The 19593-nt window shown below is 31.8% G+C and overlaps 3 protein-coding genes across 3 annotated transcripts; 1 reads left to right on the forward strand and 2 right to left on the reverse strand.

The window, feature by feature from the left end:
- Positions 1–233: 233 nt before the first annotated feature.
- On the reverse strand, positions 234–2460 carry LOC126904453 (uncharacterized). The gene is made up of 3 exons (XM_050683498.1): positions 2214–2460; positions 2033–2149; positions 234–670 (listed from the first exon to the last, which is right to left on the reverse strand). The coding sequence occupies exons 1-3, from the start codon at positions 2299–2301 to the stop codon at positions 405–407; spliced, it is 471 nt and encodes a 156-aa protein (XP_050539455.1). The 5' UTR covers positions 2302–2460; the 3' UTR covers positions 234–404.
- Positions 2461–4410: 1950 nt separating this feature from the next.
- On the reverse strand, positions 4411–5715 carry LOC126904452 (MD-2-related lipid-recognition protein-like). The gene is made up of 3 exons (XM_050683497.1): positions 5567–5715; positions 5390–5506; positions 4411–4779 (listed from the first exon to the last, which is right to left on the reverse strand). Exons 1-3 carry the CDS (start codon positions 5655–5657, stop codon positions 4514–4516), a joined length of 474 nt encoding a protein of 157 aa, XP_050539454.1. The 5' UTR covers positions 5658–5715; the 3' UTR covers positions 4411–4513.
- Positions 5716–12514: 6799 nt separating this feature from the next.
- Positions 12515–15321, forward strand: LOC126904231 (sentrin-specific protease 1-like). Its single transcript, XM_050683038.1, has 8 exons — positions 12515–12643; positions 12935–13038; positions 13299–13448; positions 13587–13719; positions 13795–13998; positions 14088–14306; positions 14393–14491; positions 14673–15321. Exons 1-8 carry the CDS (start codon positions 12535–12537, stop codon positions 15257–15259), a joined length of 1605 nt encoding a protein of 534 aa, XP_050538995.1. The 5' UTR covers positions 12515–12534; the 3' UTR covers positions 15260–15321.
- Positions 15322–19593: the final 4272 nt, after the last annotated feature.

The following is a 19593-nucleotide window of genomic DNA, read 5'->3' on the forward strand; positions in this document are numbered from 1 at the left end:
CAACATAATTGCTGCCCGTCATCCATCGTACAGATTCAAATTACATATTATTATTATTATTGTATTTTGTCTATGTAAGTCGTACGTATAAAAATAAATTGTACCTGTACCGCGTTTTTTAAAAAACTACAGCATCCGACCGGAAATCTCAAATTCAAGTCTACCTGAAAAATAACTATCGCTTAACACTTCAATTGAATAATCGTTTGGTTTTATAAGTAAAATTACTGCCATATTTTTTATATAATGATATATTATTTGTAAAATATACTAAGTATCCAAAAAAATTATAATTTATGTGAAAAATGTCTATAGAACATTTGTTAATTAACAAAAAGTACTAATATTTAATCATTCCTTACTTCATCGCATATAAATATGAATTTAAAATTTTATAACGAAAATTAAACTAATTTTACGTCGTATATAATGCAGCATTGGTCTTCATACTTTGCGTTTTCTGAATCATCCCACACCCTCAATTTTGACAAATGATTACCTCTAGGGTACAAAAGCGATGTTACGAGTTCATATTTGAACTTATGGTTGACATTCGCCTGTAGTGGACAACTTGTATACAAACACCCATTTGTATCCATGTCGATTAACGGAACATCTATTAATGCATTTACTCCATAAAATCTAGCTTTTGGATTTGGAGTGCTGAAATCTATAAATAAATGTAAAGTAATCTTTATGTAAAATAATTATATTTAAATTTACAATAATCAAATAACCAATTGTATAGCTAAGAGATTATTGTAAATTTTAACATACATTCTTCTAGTAAAATACATATATATATTTATGTATGCCGTATTATTTATAATATGTATATTTATATGATGTCCAATGTTAATTGTTCATTATTTTTCACAAACAGAAAAAAGTAATGAGTAGGTTATTAAAAAATACTCAAAGCTGCTATAATTATAGTATACTTATTTTTATATATAAGCAAATAAATATTTTTGAAAATTCGTCTACAAAGTTATGTACATATAGGAGGTAGAACAGACTTAACTGAGAACTCTTATAATTATTGGTTCAATAATCTTTTTTCACACTATATTTTAGATTACATTAAATGCATATTTTTATCATTAAACTTTTATAGAATAAATTTAAAAACAAATTATTTTTTAAAATATTTCAAAATAATTGTTTTCTTAAAAAAAATTGAGACGAGTTCATAGCAACATTAGAATAAGTATAATAACTCATGATCTGTTCCTAAATCCTGTATTTTGTGTGTACAAATATAATATGTATAATACCGTATCATTGCTTTGCATCTATTAGTTAAGCAAACTTAATTTAAATTTATTAAAATTATCAAAGGTATGAAAAGCTTATTCATTATTGACATTCGACCTTTAAGTTTAAAATAAATAAGATTACTTCGTTGATCGTATTAAATTCAAATTTAGTCCAATTATTTATATGAGCGTTATGCAGTTATCACAGATTAAATGAAAATGACTTTGTAGCAATAATTAAAGTTCTGTTTACTATGCGAACAAATATTTATGTGATATGAGAATTCAAATATACTCAATTTATAATAAAAAATAAGCTTATCACATGGTTGTTATATTGACTATTTTTATTGGGATGACCAAATTGAGAGTAAAAAAATGATTTAATAATATTAAATAATTTTTAAATGATAACATTTAAAATGTCAAGGAATATTTAATTTTGGTTTAAGTATCATTAAATTATTCAACTCTGGGTAGCTTCATTTTTTTGCTAAAATTATTTTTTTAAGACTATGTATTGAAAAAAAAATACTGTCGTTTTTTATTAAAAATAATAAAATTCTACTAATTTGTCTTAAAAATAAGACTTTTGAAATTTAACTTTTCAATAAGTTTTCAATCACAAATCTGAAATTTTTTTCTACTCTTTTGAAAAGTTTTAAAAACTGGAGCTGTCATACTATTACACTGATATTTTTAATTATTAGAATGAATATACGAAAAATGTTGCAATTATACCTAAACAAATTTAAACAATCAATTATACTCACGAGGCGTAAATTCCATAACCATTGAAGCACTTTCTCCCAAAGGAATTTCACAGACATTTCCATCTAGGGCTTCAGGGCAAGGATTTATGGATACTTTATGAATTGTACAATTTGAATCTATAAAATATCTATAAATAAAATATATACTCATAAGAATATCACTCAATTTAAGAATATTTACTTAGACATGGGCGAAAATTTGTTATTTCTTCAGCATTAATAGCACTGAAATAAATAACTCCCAATAAGAAAATGTTTAAGTTCTTCATAATGTGGTTGTTTGTCGAACAAGTGGAACGAACTAGACCTTCGTGATAGTTATTTGTTCTATTTGATAGTCGACAGTATTAAAATAATTTTATTCGAATAATTCAATATACCAATAGCCTTTTTAAAACATCGATGTATAAAATGAAATGTAGAAACAATATATCAATATGTTCAATAACAGTGTATTTAGAGGGGGACACATAGGCACATGCCCCTTCCTCGATACTACTGACAGAGCGATGCTAATGTTTTATCAGTAATATATTTAGTGATTAATATCAATTGAAAAAAATAATTTTTTTTTTGATAATCAACGATAACATGTGTTTATTAAACAATACAATATTATATTAAGCAAAATTCCACGTTCAGTAAGATTGTCCTAGAAACGTTATCACTTATCATTAGAGAGCGGAATTTATATACATGTATAAACTGTGTTCAGTTATTTCAACACATCATCAGCCTGTACAAATTTGTATTAATAGTGTTGAAACGTTAGTAATATGAACTACTGGCTTTATATTGTTAGGGTAGATTAGGGAGGGGGGTTAAAAAAATTATTTGCACCCAAAAATGAAAATTATTTTTACGCTAATGTATATTACAAAGCAATAAATTCATTATAGTTAGATCAAACATAGATGATATCGACTGCGTTGTCTATGAAAAAAATTGTTGTGCCCCCTTCCCAACATAAGTTTTTAAATATGTCCCAAGTTGCTAAAACCGAAATTGATTTTTCGAAATAATCTGTTTAATCGACAATATTACCGCAAATTAAAAACAATTAATCGGTTATTTGCAGAGACAAATAAATAATAATAATTTAACACAAACGAATAAACTACTAAGAAAACATAAGCAACTTTAATTTTTACTTAATTGTAAAAATTATGCATTGTGCAAAATTAACTAATATAGTTATATCAATTATATTGATATTAATATCTAATATCAATATAGAATAGGGTTCGTTACGTTTTAAGCATGCAGTACTTAAAACACCAAACATTCAACACTTACGTAATAAGGTACATTTTAAACGGTTTACTTATGTTTTAAACATGTTTTTTACTTTAAAACATGTTTTTAACAACCCTTATAAAGAATATGCATTCAACTGAGTAATAAAAAAAAAATATTAAATATGCAAAAAAAATGTTTAGTATAATAACATTTTAAAATATTGTATAATTTATAACTTAATTTTTCATAACTATGAAATTTTATTGGCGAAATCAAAATAATATCTATGTTACGATTATACAAACATAAGTTGGCAGCAATGGTAATTACTGCCAATGAATAAATACAACACTCAAAATAATTATTATTTTTTAATTTTGATAAGTACATTATCAATTGTACTTATATATGATGTAATGGCCGAACACGAATAGTTGGGATTAGGGCGAGGAAAAAGAATATATGATATAAATCGTAGTATTTGTTAAAAAAATATATTCAAACAAATTTACAGTACCTTGAAGAAAAATGTGTTTTAACATTTTATTGAATTTTTGACTAATTTTTTAATTGAAATATCAAAAAAAACTTGCACATTTATGATTTGACATACTTAAATAATAAAACATTTTTATAGAAATTCGCAAATATACTTATTAATTAGGGTAAGATTTATGTTTAAGGTCTTTCTCACGGAGAAATATGGGGATTACAACCTCCTTCCATTACAAAAATAAATATATATATTGAAAGAGGTAGTAAAAAATGTCAAACATAGACCATGAAAAAAAATCCCGAGAACGTTCTGTTTATGTGGACAGGGCCCCTGGGAAATCATAATGAAAAAAACCAAAATACGGTCATCCACTTTTGTTATCAATCTCAGCATTATTAGCAAATATTATTTTTTGTAATGCAATATTTTTATTAGTTATCTGAATGTATTTATTAAATTTTTATTCAACTTATAATTCTTAAATAACTATTATATATGAAAATGAAAAAAAAAAAAAATCACACCATTATTTATATTTTCTACGTTCATACGAAATTACATTAATGTCATACTATATGTACTAATTTGTAAAAAACGAAGACAATAAATTATTTTTAAATATTTTACTTATAACTCGGTCAAATAAATTTCAAGATCATTTGTTGTTTTATTTTTTATTTTATCACATAATAAGCCAATACAAATAATGGTCTCTTATCCATAAATATTAACTCTTTAAATGACAATTAAACTAATTTCATTTCCATTAGAACGCAGCATTGGTCTTCATACTTTGCGTTTTCTGAATCATCCCACAGTCTCAATTTGGATAAATAATCACCTCTAGGTTCCAAATTCGATGTTACGGATTCATATTTGAACTTTTGGGTGACGTTAGCCTGTAGTGGGCAACTTGTATACAAACACCCATCTGGATCAATGAAAGGGTGGGGAATATCTAATAGTAATTGCACATTATAAAACCTAAGTTTTGGTTTTTGAGCGCTAAAGTCTGAAAATAAATGAAATTTGCTTCATAAATAATAGAAAAATTGTTTGTGTTGAGTACATAATGCATATAGATTGGACCAAGAAAAAGTCTCATTTGTAAATAAATTATATGCTTCGGAGCAGTTAAATTATAAATTTAAACAATTTATATTCTAAATAAAATAATGAAACAAAAAAAAATAATTCAAAGTAATTCTGAGGTTTATTGTGTATAAATCTGATGAATCAAAATAAAGCGGTTTTAATTTAATTTTTATTTGTATAAAAAAAATATATTTTCTTTAGTGTTTCAAAAAATAACGTTAGTTTAACCGAGTTAAGTTTAGTTTTTTGCACTTAAAAAGAGTCGATTCGCATAAGAAATCGTTGAAGTTAATAAAGTGCTATTCTGTATAATTGTTAAAACTTGCATAACATCTTTGAAAAATAAAAACAGAATTTATATAAACAAATTTAAAAATAATGAGTGATTTAATGAGTTATAAATAGTTAGATGCTAACTTTACTTCCAATAGCTAAAGAATAAAATAAATTTAAAAAAAAATCAACTTATCCAATTATACATTTTATCATCAAAATAACAAATAATTTACAAAAATATCTCAACTAACGAGGTATATATTCCATAATTACTGTTGCATTGATTCCAGCGGGAAATTCACAAGGATTTCCATCTAATGCTTCTGGACACGGACTAATGTATAGTTTTTTGATTGTACATTTTGAATCTGAAAATTTTTCATAAATAATTGTATACTAGTGAAAATCTCATTTAAATCAATACTTACTCAAGCACGGACGAAAATTTGTTATTTCTTCAGCACTAATAGCGCTAAAAAAAATAAATACTAAAAAAAAAGTTATTAAGATTTTCATCATACCAATGTCAAAAAACAAATGCCAATAGACAACTAAGAACAATAAAAGTATTTGCGTAGCTGATTACTTAAAGTCCAAATTAATATAGGTCAAAGAACAGAAAAAAAAATCAAAAGATAATAATTTTGATTCGTTTATTAACTAATAACTTTAAGACTACCTAAGGTTATAGCTTTTATAAATGAATAATCAATAATATTATAATGAGAAAATTAAAAATAAACTAGTGTTGTAATAACTTAAATGTTTTAGCTAACATTTATTAACTTCAAATAATCTAGTTATACTGATAAAATGTTTAAATTAATAAATTATTGATTTGATATGTGTGTCTATTCAACAAATTGTTGATAATTTATTGTTAATTTTTTTGATATTTGAAAAATATTGTATTATCAATTTACAGAAACAATAACCACAACTCTGATTGATTAAATGACTAGGCAAACGTTGTACTATTCAGTCGGTACAAATAGTTCCAAAGGGCAGGTCATCCGACTTGTAAGACAAACGTTTTTATTCCCATAGAATGAAAAAGAATATCATCACCCGACAGCGGAATGAAAGGATCCTGCGGCATAATCCGTCGGATTAGGAGACGACCTCGTCCCGAGTTTTTATTTTATTTTTTACTTAATATAACGACGATATTCGCTTCTTTAACGCTCATACACGTCAAAGTGAAAAATAAAAAGAGTACGTGAAATAAAAAAATTAATAACGTCCGCACGACATAGGGGTGACGGGCTAGGAGGGGAAGAAAATTCCATCTCCTCCCACAGCCGAACGGGACAGGTAACACAGTCGACCAGACACCTTTGAGACCCGCAGAGAGATATAGTAAGGAAGATAAACATCGGATCGTTCACCGCGTGTACAACAAGACCCGGCCGAATGCCCCGCCGAAACCCGACGACGTTTTAAAAAATATCCTCCGGACTGACTTATTGTACGTAAAACACATACTCGGCGTGGATTGTGTTTTTTTATTATTTCTTTTGGGTACGACGACAAACCGACACGGGCCGTCCATCGTGTTCGTTATACTGAAGTCGCGGCTTTCTCTTGACAGGCTTACACATACACACACACAGAGATCACTAGATAACTGAACAAAAATTCGTTTCCTCTTAACGTATTGGCGATGCTCGTCCGAACGGTTTACTGCTTTTTGTCGAAACCAGAAAATCAAACAACTCGTGTGAACGATGAGAAACATAGAAAAACAAACAAATAATCATAAACCAATCAAGCCGGCAACCATTACACCATTCCAGGGAACTCATTGTATAGTACTGAACGGCGATTGCACGTAGTGCGTTGGTCAAGACTGAACTTGATGACACATAGCAGACCGGCTGGATATGTTTTTGGGGGCCCGGCTTATTAGAGTGAGATCACCGAAAAAATTCTCTTGCGGACAAATCGTTTATGGAATAGACAGGTTTTGTCCACTCCACGAAACGGCAACACAAAAAAACGCTTGTTATCGATAGTTCCTTTGCGGACGTCGATGATGACGTCCGTGGAGAAGTGTGCAAGGCCCGATGAATTACGGCCGCAATAAGCAACGATTTCAAGACAATTAAAAAACCTCTACACGGTTAACCAAATCGAATTTTACCTGCAGCCGGTGGCTCTCGTCGACGTCCCCTTTGGTGATCGGCGTTGATAAATTATTATAATATACCAACGCACCGTCGTAAATACATGTGCGGACATCGCCGGAAGGGTTTCTGATGCACTGCATCACCGATCGTCGGTTAATTGATCTCCAGCGGTGAGTTGTCTCCCCCTCCCGTGCGCCCACTCGGACCCGTTCTAGAGCACACATGCACCGCGATGATCTACCGTTGTTATTAAAATTCCTTGTCCCTATATCGAATTGGTTGGCGCGAGATGCCTCTCAGCAACCGTCAGTGGCCGGAATGCGTGTACCCTAGTCGGTCCGGCAATCAGGTCAATTGGGAAGATAAAAAATAGTGGCTCGATCGGTAAGTGCATCTATCAGGCGGTAGTTGTCGATAATTCACACGAGCTTTTGGAATACTCGGTGAACTGAACGACTGTCGTTTAGGATTATCAAATGTAAAAACGTTGTAGGGGACGTCTACCGAGAAGAAATATCAAGAGAAAAACACAAGTAAGAAATGGTTTTCCATGATTTCGGGAACACTACAAATTCTAATGCTGTAGCGATTTCGCACTCCAGGTGCTTGGAAATGATATGGATGCATTAAAATAATAAACGAGTCGATTGGTGACACTTTGAGCTACGCTTCACAAGTGCCTCGTACCTAAATCTGAACGAGTAAAGGTTTGTCTTTCTTTTCTACAACGAAAATAACCTCAATAGCGTCAAGTATAAATCAATAAAAAATATCAACCGCACAAATTTCTGATGTACGAGCAAAAGTTGGTGGCTCGCTGTTTGATTTTACCGTCGACCGAGAACCATTAAACCATCCGAGATAAACAAAATATTGTTATTCGGTTTATCATAACATGTCTGCGCAGCATCTATTATCATGATAATGTAATGATAGCAAACGGTATCGGGTTCGGTCAACATATTATTGGCCTCCGTGTGCGTATCCCGCGGCGCCGTCAAATTCGGTGTCGCTGCGGCAAGTCCGTCTCGCACAACCCCATCGTAATAACAACCACAACGAGGTGTCACAGACTGCATCCTGCCGGCTGTTTGGTGTCAAGTCTTGTTGTTCGTTAATATCGCCGCCATCGCTGATGATAATAACAAGCCAATTTATGGGTTTCGACAAACAGATATGTCGGCCGTTCTACGACCTACGCGCGTGGAATGCCCGAGGACGCTCCCAAACAACGGGAAAATATGATAATAATTGTGATTAATAATGTTACTTTTGTTGATGTCGAAGGCGTTGCACGTTTAGATCACAGGTGCATTACTCGCTCAAAATTGGCTATGGTCCATACTTAAGAGTAAACGTTTCCGGTTTAAAGAAAAAATTGGCATAACTTGGCTCCTCTCGACGTTTTAAATGTTACATCATCAACTATTAAGCACTTTAAAATACGCGCACATAAATTTCTGTGTACAATGAGATATTACACCTAAATGGTGTTTTTTCCATTAATGGTTTGAAAACAGAATTTATCGTTGCGCTAGTCGTACACAATAGAAGAAATATCCTTTAGAATCTAATGTTTAACGCTTCATTTAAAAAACAGGTTCTAATACGTGAGCGTATAATACAAGTAATTATTTGATTTACTTACGTTTAATGGGTGATTTTAAGTTCGTAACATTCAAATTACACGCACATAGTTTTTTATTGTAATAAACTACGAAATAAATTCAAATAAAAATATTTTAACTGGTACTAACGTGGATCGCGTTTATTGTCATTGTATCCCAATAATATTTTATATCCCGTGATTTTATGTTTATTCAAACTTACTTAGAGTTTGCTTTATAAAATCAAAGTCACAGACAAACACTGTTGAAAACCGATTAAAAATATCCATATTTGAAAGTAAATGTTTGTAAAACTGATAGGAGTAATTTAGTTGTTTATTTAATTCACACGTAAATTAAGTTAAGTACTGGGAAACTAAAAATTCATGAATTATTTATAACAAATAAACCTAATGTTGAATTAAAGCTGTTTATTCGATAATTTTCTGAAGCTATTTGAAATGTTAAAATATTCTAATTAAAAATATTTAAGTTGAAATTTATATTGCTAAAAATGTTATAAGAACGTAGTGTTTTGTACAATACTCTTTTATCTAAATAATTAAGGTGAACACTATCTAAAGATATACTTAACATAAGAAATTCCATTACTGCGACACCCTAAAAGATTTTACAAAAATATTTTTAAGTTAAAAACTTTCATCTCTAGTGAAATTCTCTGACTATTACGAATACTGATATTTTATCAACTCGGATTATTTCAAACGAACGTTGAGCTAATGGTTAGGTTTTATGATTTAAAGAATTTATTAGCGTACGAAAATACTGTGCAAATATGTCGTGCTTTTGAAATGAATGAATGAGTTTTACGAAAATTATAAAAATAAAATTTGTACGAATTTCTATTCAAAAAACATATCTAGTGGAATCAGCAAGAAGATTTACTATTATTTGACGGTAAACTGGTCGGACATTGTCAGCCTTTTATTATGTTGTACCGGAATAATGCAAATGTTATTTAAATTGTACAATATACACTACACAATATGATACAGTGAAGCACTTACACGCCATTGTGCAGATTGTGCGTTTATTATAACACATATGCATATGCACAGTAGCAGTTATACTGTGGCCGAATGAATGAACGCGCAATGCAGTCGGTGCATTCAATTAAGTCCGGGTGGCTCGCGCCAACTCTCTTGTTATATCTTCATACTACAATGTTGTTACAATAAAAGGTGAATACATAATAATGATAATTGTAATAACAACAACTTATTGTAGTGGTGCTGATGACGGTGGTAATGATAATACCATTACTATTATTATTATTATTATGTATGCGCGCGAGCGCGTCACTAAATTTACATAAAAATTTATACAACAGTCGGCGGTACTGAAAGAGAGAGAGAGAGATGGGCCAAAACTGACCTACGGTAAGGTTACAGTGCGACGGTCCCGGGTCCGTTGGCACCGCTGCTATTTAAATTTTATTCAAATGAACCATACCCCACCATCATTTCCCCTTACTCCGCCTGACGTTACCTGTACATTAACATTGTGATAAAATCGTCCTGGCCATGGCGGTGCACGAAACGCTTGTACAAACACAATCAATTATTATTATTATTTTTTATTATTGTCTACATCGGAAAGTGAAAGACGCAAACAAGTGTTGGTGTTTCAGAGAAACCGGTGCAAACGCCAACAAGCGCCGGCACTGGGCATGTCATCAAATGCGGTGCGGCGCACGTTTGGCCTAGAAATAAAAGGAAAGAGCCGAGTCTCTTCAGCCGACCTTGTTGCTCTGGCAGTGGACCCGAACCAAAAAACGAGGAGGCGAGGGGGTCGTTGGAACCGCCGTGACACAATCGAAACGCCTCGGGCGACGCTTATAACGCTTTTATAAAAAACTATGGCGAATCTGACAGCTGATCGCAAACGTTGTAAATATCATGTCGATGAACAACAATAATTACGAATGCGATCGTGTCGAGGTCGTGTCGGACAGTTTGAGGCGCGGCCGCTGTGTATTAGTAGACTTGTAAAGGTTCTACTTTCAAAGTCAGCCTGATAACGCTGGAGGAAGTTAGATCTTAAATGATAATGTCGTTGCAACGGAGGCTGTTTTATATGAGTTGAACAGATATTTATAATTGTGGAGAGTTTGCTTCAAAGAAATATTATGAAAAAATTGCGATACTGTAACTGGCGGTATAGATGCTTTTTTTACAGTATTCTATTGCTTTTCAATAATATTATCCAGTTGACATTTCATCTTGAGTTCACGTGAAATCATTTTTGAGTTAATAGTTTTGTTTATTAGAAGCTCATCATTTGAAAAAAAATATTATGAAACATTTTTAGTCGTCCCGTTAAAGCCGTTAAGTATTAACCCCTTTTTTTATGTGCTCATAATTGTTTGTTTATGGAATGATGTGGCAACATCCCCGAGCTACGCAGAACGGAGGGAGCGGCGACTTCGTTATTAGATTTACTTAACACTTTTTAATTGAATATTATTACTCAACCAAATGGATTATTACAGCATTAGTTAATGTTGTCACTTAGATACTGTATTTATTAAAATAACATTGAACTTAACTTCTGAAATTACACAACTAAAATATATAAGTTGTTCATATAACGGAATTCGAAATGGACAATTTGTATTTATACAAGTAAACAGTAAAATAAGGCATCGCGTATCGCTAGTAAAAACACATTAATTGTTCATTGTTCGACTCGCAGCGACTTTAGGCGCATTTCAGTAAATTGGAAAGTTTTGATGATATTAAAAAAAAAAAAAAAAAATGATAATATTGAAGGAAATGTACTCAGTGCTGATCTAAACCCTGAGCACGTAAGCGACACAGTGAGCATAGTATAGCCAGAAACCAATAATCAAATTGAACACAAAAATTAGATTAACTAAAGGTATAACCCGACGGAATGCGGCTAGATTTACAATACACTTCTTAATTACAAACCATTGGCATTTAATAGACAAATATACACTAAAAACATGTTCTCGAGAAGGATATAATAATCATCCCAATATTTCTTACTATATTAATTTTATATCTCTATTGAAAAAGACTTGACGATTATCAAATAAATTTACTTTATAACGAAAAACAAATAACCGTTTGAATGTTAATTAAAATGTTAACAAAAAAATCATACTATAAATCTTTAAATTAATAAAAATTATCTTTAATAACCCTTAAAATAAATGAATTGAAGGCACTCCCGCCTAAACTAAAAAAACAGCTGTAGTAGTATCAACTCTGTTTTCACATTATGTAAGACGTCAAATTTTTAACACAAAAGACCAAAGATAAATTTAAAAAAAAATTCAACATCAGTAGAAATAACTGATGAATATACTACGAAACTTATAATGATAGTTGTTCACTATGGTATTAACCTCATCTCCAATCAATTCTTTAAATAATTAACAATTATTTTTAATTTTCAAATATTTAAGTGGCTTATAATAAAAGAATTCAACGAATTAACTCTCCATGACAATCATGACTTTATCATATATAAGCGTTGTCTATGTTGAAAATTGGATCACTTCGTGTTTGCTCGTCAAAATAAGCTATCATCTCGTGTAAGCATTCAGTTATTCAACTAATTATTAATATGGCAAGCGAAAACAATACAGATAGTCATATTTATGAAACAAATATGAATGTTGTGAAACGCAGAATTGAAGAATTCTGGAATCGTCGTTTCATGAGTTCCAATTTAGTCGTTGATAGTCCAGAAGATCCCCAAACATCAAGACAGTCTAAAGGTGAAATTAATAACTGTAGACACTATTTAGATTAATTAAACTAATTATCAAGAAACTTGAAAATGATTAGATATAAAATATAACAAGAAATTAAAAACGATTATTCTCTTTTTGATAAATAATAATTATTTTTTTATTGTAGTTAAAAAAAATGTTAATATTATTCACTATTTCAGTAAATTATAAATATTAGAGTAGATATAATTTCTACGTCAATGCATTTTTTCACCGTAAACATTTTCATAATTAACTATTTAATTAATAACTTTTAAAATAATATTCTCTTAACAGCAAATTCTAGTGAAAATATGAACACTGAAACAAATACAGTTCAACCAAAAAAACGAACCTATCGTAAACAACTTGAAAGTGATGAAATTATAGCAGAAAAAGTGGTAATTACAATTGTATAGATATATCGACCCTTACAATTTAGTAGAAATAATTTAATATTTTTTATTATTTAGAGCAGCTGTATAAATGTATTATTTTTAGAGATATTAGTAAAAGATGTTAAATAATTTCAATTTTACTATCTTAGTTTTTTTGATTTCCAATAAGATTTTTAAAGAAAAGAGACTTTTTATGGAAGATAATAATAACATATTAATTATATTCCAATTATTCATTTTAATTTGTCATTGGTTACGCCTAGAAATTAATACAACAAGGAGATATTGGAACACTTATTAAGAATCAAAAATCTGGAAAATATGGACAGAAACTATCAGTTCCAGCCAAAAAAAGTTATATACCAATTGTAAATGACAAAGCACCAAAAATACCAGCATATTTATTAGGAAAAGTAAATTTTATTCTGCATTGTTTTATATTCAAAAAGTATATAAGTAGCCTAAACATATATTTTGACTTAACGTAGATTTTTTAAATAAATTAACTAAAATTTATTCTATAATTTAATATGTTCTTATGATTCATTAAGAGTTTTCATAAGAATCACTTGCATCGCAACAAATGCGATGAAAAAAAGCAACCCATAGAAGTATCATCCAATGATAATGATGGCCCTAATATAGAAAGTAATTTATCCGAAGAACATGATGAAGTCATTAAAAGTACATAAAAAAATTTAAACTACATTTCGATTATTGAAACAATTATTTTATACTTTAAACTCTTAATACTTAAAGAATTAGAAGCTAATAATGAACCTTCAAATAACGTTACAATACCTGAAGTGTCTACTGATAAAGTAAAAGAAACACTAAAAGAAAAAATAATTCATTTAGAACCCGCAAAATATGAAGTAGAAGAGCAACTTTTAGAGATATCCTCTTCTGAAAGTTCAAATTTAAAAAGAAAGTCATCCGATAAAGATGAAAAAATCATAAAAAGTACAAAATAATTTTTTTTATAAATATTAACTTGCATATTATGTTAATTGAAATTATTTTCTTATATTTTAAAACATAAATACTTTTAGAGGCAAAAATTAATTCTGAATTTTTACATGCGACAACGTCAAATGACGTTACATTACCAAAAGTGTCTACTGATAATGTAATAGAAACTCCAGAAGAAAAAATAACTCATTTAGAACCCACAAAATGTGGAGCAAAAGAGCAACTACAAGAGTTATCCTCTTCTGAAAGCCAAAATTTAAAAAGAAAATCATCCGAAGAAGATGAGAAAACCATAAAAAGTACACAATAATTCTATTTTAAAAATTTGACCTTCCATTAGTTTATTGTAACAATTAAGCACTATTTGTATACATTAATTTTTTAGAGTCTAAAGTCAGTTCTGAAGTTTCGCCTTTAAATATGAATGACGTGTTGCCTACCGTGTCCGTTGTCAAAATTGATGAAATACCAGAGAAAGAAATAGGTAAAGTAAAATTATTTTATTTTATTGATTTCATTAATATTTATTTCACATAGAAACATCCATAACACATATTTTGTTTAACTATGTTTAATCTTATATTTCAAAACCTAGGAATAATTTTACTCATATTAAACCATTTAGCTAGCTTAAATAATTTATGAGAAGTTTTTAACTCTTGTAGAAGTGACGCATGATCTAAACACAAATGCACTAGATCAGTATAACGAACCTTCGTTCAAGTCGCCTAAATCTTGGTACACTTCGGACACAATTAACGATTATCTCAAATTGATAGTGAAAAGATCCAATGGCGAAGTTCATGCTGTCGTTACCGACTTTATACCAGCATATCTTCGAGGAGGTTATCCAGCTGTCAGAAGATGGATTAAAAAAGATATCCATTCATTAAAGTTACTTTTTGTGCCAATGAATGTACTTGGCGGACATTGGATATTGACTGTGGTAAACGTACCCGAAAGAACTGTGACATCATATGACAGTCTTAAGTGCTATGATGGTACTTATCCTATGGTACTGAAGGAGTATCTAACTGACTGGGAGATGGATAAAAAAGGAGCAGCTTCGTCATGGACTTTAAAAATCGGCGAGACGACTCGTCAAACTAATGGATATGACTGTGGTCCATTTACGGTCGAGCTAGCCGAAAAAATGGCTCGAGGAGACACAACTCCTATAAATGCGAGTCTTATGCCTTCTGTAAGACTAAGACACAGAGAAGAAATTATAGCCGGCCAACTATTTCAATAATTTCTCATGAAAGATATTGCTTAAATGGCTTATATAAAGGTCCTAATTTTACATTAAATTGATATTTTTGTTAATACGCTTTATAGTTCCTAATATGTTCTTACGTTTTATAAGCTTATTGTTATTATTATTTTATGTGATTTATCTTTGTTACATTACTTTATTAAATAAATATATTTATTAATATAAAATTATCTTAAATAAAATAATTTTATGATCAAATGGCTATGTTGATTTAATTCAAAAACTGCGTAATAAATAATAATAGAAAAAATAATTTTTAAAGTAAATGAATGTATCTACTTTTTTAATAACTTCTATCGACAAATTTAAGTAGTACTAAATAGGTGGAACTAAATTTATTTATGTATTTTTTTAACATCTTAAAACTAATGAGTTAAAAAATAAATAAAATCGTCTTCAACATTCTTTTATTACACATCGGTACTATTCAATTTAAAAAATTATTTTTATTTTACACTAAAAATAAACGTCATAACCTCTGTTTTCGTTCAATTATAATGTTCGAACTAACGATGTAGAATAAAAAATTTATGGCAAACAAAATAAAATAACGATTCCCTCTCCCAAAAACCAAATTTTTTTCTCATTGCGCCAGTGATTCCATTCACAGTAAATCAGTGTCTAGTCGCAGTTTGAAACTATTAATGATTTCATTTTTAACAGGTTTAGCGAACAGCATTAAAAACTCTTAAGCGGTGCCCAGGAGCTTGACGCACAAGAACCGGCTTTATCAGCAAAAACATTAGGAGGACGCTAATGTTTTCGCTGCACAAGTGCAAAATGCATGTAATTATAATTTTTTATGTAAATCATATGGTAAAAAAAACTGTTTAAAAATTATAATGACGCGCACAAATTATTTAAAATAAAATATAAATTTTAGAGGAACAAATGTAATAAATATATTCATGTGTGCAGAAATTTGCAGAAAGACTTATATCGTATATGATTTTAAGCCATCGTTTAAAGGCAAATTAAATAGTAGTAGAAATTAATTAGAAACAAAGTTTAGAAAACATTTTGCGATCAACAGGTTCAGCTTATCTGTAGTGGATAATTGAAGAAAACCTCCCGATTTAATTGTGATCGTCAAAAATCCAGTTGGCTATAAAAACGTAAACTCTGCTGCCCCGTAGGAACGTACGAAAACGTCTGCGGTACAACCGACTCCTTCCCCCCGATAATATTTTCCAACAGACCCTGGGGAACGATATAGCTGACAATTTGTTCGGTGGCCAATCCTCCAGGCGCCGAAGAGTAGGAAAAATATAAATTATTATCATCGCCATTTATTGCTTGCCCGTACACATAGAAGAGGTCCCTTCGTTAACGACTGCGGGAGAAGTGTTGTTATTTCGGAAGGAAACTGCCGGACACGATACTCGTTTTGTTGACGAGTACCGTAATTGGACCGTTTCATCCAAATCGATTTTTGTTATACGCAGTTAGTCTGACATCGTTATAACAACACCTTTTGTCTTACTGAAACTTTTGATTTTTATTTTAACAATAGTGACAAAAAAAAAAACGTCATATAACACAGAAACCAGAAATGGTGTGTGAATATCTCTGAAGAAGTAAATAAAATATTTCGTCTTATCACTTTTACTGATGGATTTTAATTGAGGAAATCAAACCGTTAAACAAACGGAACGTTTATTGTTTGATATTCAGTAGTTGTTTTGATATTATGAACAGTAAAAATATCATGAATATAATAGGTGTCCTATGGACAAAATTATATCAGAAATCGTTAACAATATGTGTTAAAATATTAAATGAGTATTTTTTTAATTTTTAACATTTTTCATTATTTTAGAATATCAAAGTAATCGATTCTATTGCTATGACCTGAGTAAAAAAACATTTAATTCATAAATAAAATGTCTAACATCAATATTCAATTCAATAATCCAATTGGAAATGAATAAAATAATTTTATTTATTTTTAAAAAACGGTTACAAGGTCAGTTGTACAGACAACAAATTGATAAAGAATTTCAATTAAAATTAAATCCAAATCAAACGCATACGCAATAAGATTATTATTAGTTATATGGGATTTAGTATTATTGTTAGATAGAGAAACAACTATGGGCAAAGCAAAATGTATCAAAATTGATTTATTACAATTACTTTTAAAGCGCAAATAATAATAAAATAAAATCTACCATATATTTAATTTTGGCGAAATTCAACTTATTTTTTACATCTACAAGGACAATTCATTTGTTATCGACACAAAAATGATTTAATATAATTTCAAACTAACATGGTCAATATTTTTCTTCGGGTGTTTTTAAATGAATAAATCGAAAATGAAATAATTTATTTAACACAGAAAACGAGTAAAACAGTTAAGATTAGAAAATAATTTTAGTAGGGAAAAAATGCCGACATAGATGAAATCCGATCAATGGCATTTATCGTTAATTATCGAAATTGACAAAGGGCTTAAACAGTGGCAGACACTATCAACCGGCCGGTGTCGATGGCAAGCGAATAAAAGCGGTTTTTCTTTGACACAATAGCCACCACTCGAGTGGCCGGACAGTTGGTTTGGCCGGGTGGAATGCCGGCCATCAGCACAATGAGCCGCGGGAGTGTAGCAGCGAATCCGCGTGCAATGACGGACACGCATGACGTTATTGCTGATATAAAGGCCCGATGGCAACACAATTGTGCAGAGAACGTCGATTTCTCTTAACGATACCGGGCGAATTCTTCAACGGTGCACACGTATGGAATAATACTATTGCGCAAATGAAGTTATTTCAATCATTCCAACGATGGCAGTTCGTTAAACGGTTGGTTGTCGCACGTGTTTCTGCGACGGAAACAATTACGAGCACGACGCTATTGTGAGTCACAGTGTGCGTTCGCCTGGCAAATGCGACGGATTTTCAAGCAAAGTGTCGAGTTGTCCGACAGACGTTCGAGAATCGAGACCACTCGGTTTCCGAGAACGTTGAAAATAAAAAGCGCTAAACGTTATGTGGCGATTTCACGGACGGGCCCGTTCGGCGACGGTAATGCGCGTGTGTGGCCGCCGTTAACCCTTACAGCGGTCGCAGCAAGAAGAACTTTCGGAGAACAATAGGCGGCCGCGGATGGACCGGTTTCGTTTGTTGGCTCTTTTTATTTTTATTGCGCGCAGGTGTTGTTCGTTCGGTTGGGCTGTACGTGTGTGTCGGTCGTAACAACCTTTCACGCGTACAAACAAACGATGACGAAACATTCATCGACAGTCGTAAAAATAAATAAATAATATTAACGAATCGCCGCCCGCCGTTTGCTGATAACGAACCGGCAAAACTTTAGTAGTAACTTTACATTTTGAATCCGTTTCGGCACGATTGGCCGTGTACAGCCAGTTGCCCCCCACGAGATCGCTTGAGAGGTTCTCGCAAAAGCTACACGACGAGTTTTCCGAGCAAAAGCGAGTGAAATACCGTTGAGAACACCCGACCCAGCACCTTTGTAGTAGACCCTTGCGGCCCGTCATTTGTTCCCCCCCCCCCCCCCTGACAATGTGCATTTGCGCTTGGTTTGCTAAACACCATGCCGACGTTGTTTTGCACACAATACGCCCCCCGTGAAGTCTTCGTCGTTTCTCTTCGTCCCTGGCGACAGTGCCGCCGCAAAGACGTACCAGCACTCTTTTGTCTCGACGGATGTCATGACCTCGGCCGTGTTTGCACCATAAACGCTGTGTGTTTACATACAACAGCTTTCTGTGCGCTATCTTATTCCCGGCCCCCCCCCCCCATCAGCCCATTGTACGGCGTTTGTGTACATTGCAGTCTACAGAATGGTAGTTCGGTCAGACGACCGGAGTGCCTCGTGATCGTTTTAAAACGCTCTCGATACGCACTTTGGTCTTTTTTTGACTTGAAACGCTTACGTCACCGTTCATTAAGAGTCTACGGGAAAACACAGAAGACGCGTAATCAATTGCTCGGATCGTACTGGAATCTGCCCGGAAAGGGCGACCGCGGCGCTTAAACTTGTGGTCACCGTACTCGCCCAACGTTCGAAAAATAGGATCGTCCGAGTTCGGGTGGAACCGCAAGAAGAACAACAACGAGGTCTGACATTCGCGTGGTACAGGACCATTACACATTTTAGTCACCAGAGGAAAAAATACCTATAGTTAACCAAATGCTTCGATACAAAAACCGGTATATCTACTAAAAAGTATGTATGTTTTTTTTCTACTACAACGTGTGATAGAAAACCCATCGAGAAAACTACAGTCGGTCAACAGTCATGCGTTTGTGTGTGTATCAAGTTATTTATTTCAGGTGTTT

The sequence above is a fragment of the Daktulosphaira vitifoliae genome, unplaced genomic scaffold (genome assembly GCF_025091365.1).
Source record: "Daktulosphaira vitifoliae isolate Bord-2020 unplaced genomic scaffold, ASM2509136v1 Scaffold_4, whole genome shotgun sequence".
NCBI classification, from domain to species: Eukaryota; Metazoa; Arthropoda; class Insecta; order Hemiptera; family Phylloxeridae; genus Daktulosphaira; species Daktulosphaira vitifoliae.

Excerpts from the sequence above, each read along its gene's own strand:
- LOC126904231 (XM_050683038.1), top strand. The coding sequence starts at position 12,535 with ATGAATGTTGTGAAACGCAGAATTGAAGAATTCTGGAATCGTCGTTTC. Across the intron at positions 12,644-12,934 it reads AACATCAAGACAGTCTAAAG|CAAATTCTAGTGAAAATATG; the intron begins GTGAAATTAATA and ends TTCTCTTAACAG. Across the intron at positions 13,999-14,087 it reads AGATGAAAAAATCATAAAAA|AGGCAAAAATTAATTCTGAA; the intron begins GTACAAAATAAT and ends AAATACTTTTAG.
- LOC126904452 (XM_050683497.1), bottom strand. The coding sequence starts at position 5,657 with ATGATGAAAATCTTAATAACTTTTTTTTTAGTATTTATTTTTTTTAGC. Across the intron at positions 5,507-5,566 it reads AAATTTTCGTCCGTGCTTGA|ATTCAAAATGTACAATCAAA; the intron begins GTAAGTATTGAT and ends AAAAATTTTCAG. Across the intron at positions 4,780-5,389 it reads AATTATGGAATATATACCTC|ACTTTAGCGCTCAAAAACCA; the intron begins GTTAGTTGAGAT and ends ATTTATTTTCAG.
- LOC126904453 (XM_050683498.1), bottom strand. The coding sequence starts at position 2,301 with ATGAAGAACTTAAACATTTTCTTATTGGGAGTTATTTATTTCAGTGCT. Across the intron at positions 2,150-2,213 it reads AAATTTTCGCCCATGTCTAA|ATTCAAATTGTACAATTCAT; the intron begins GTAAATATTCTT and ends GATATTTTATAG. Across the intron at positions 671-2,032 it reads GGTTATGGAATTTACGCCTC|ATTTCAGCACTCCAAATCCA; the intron begins GTGAGTATAATT and ends ATTTATTTATAG.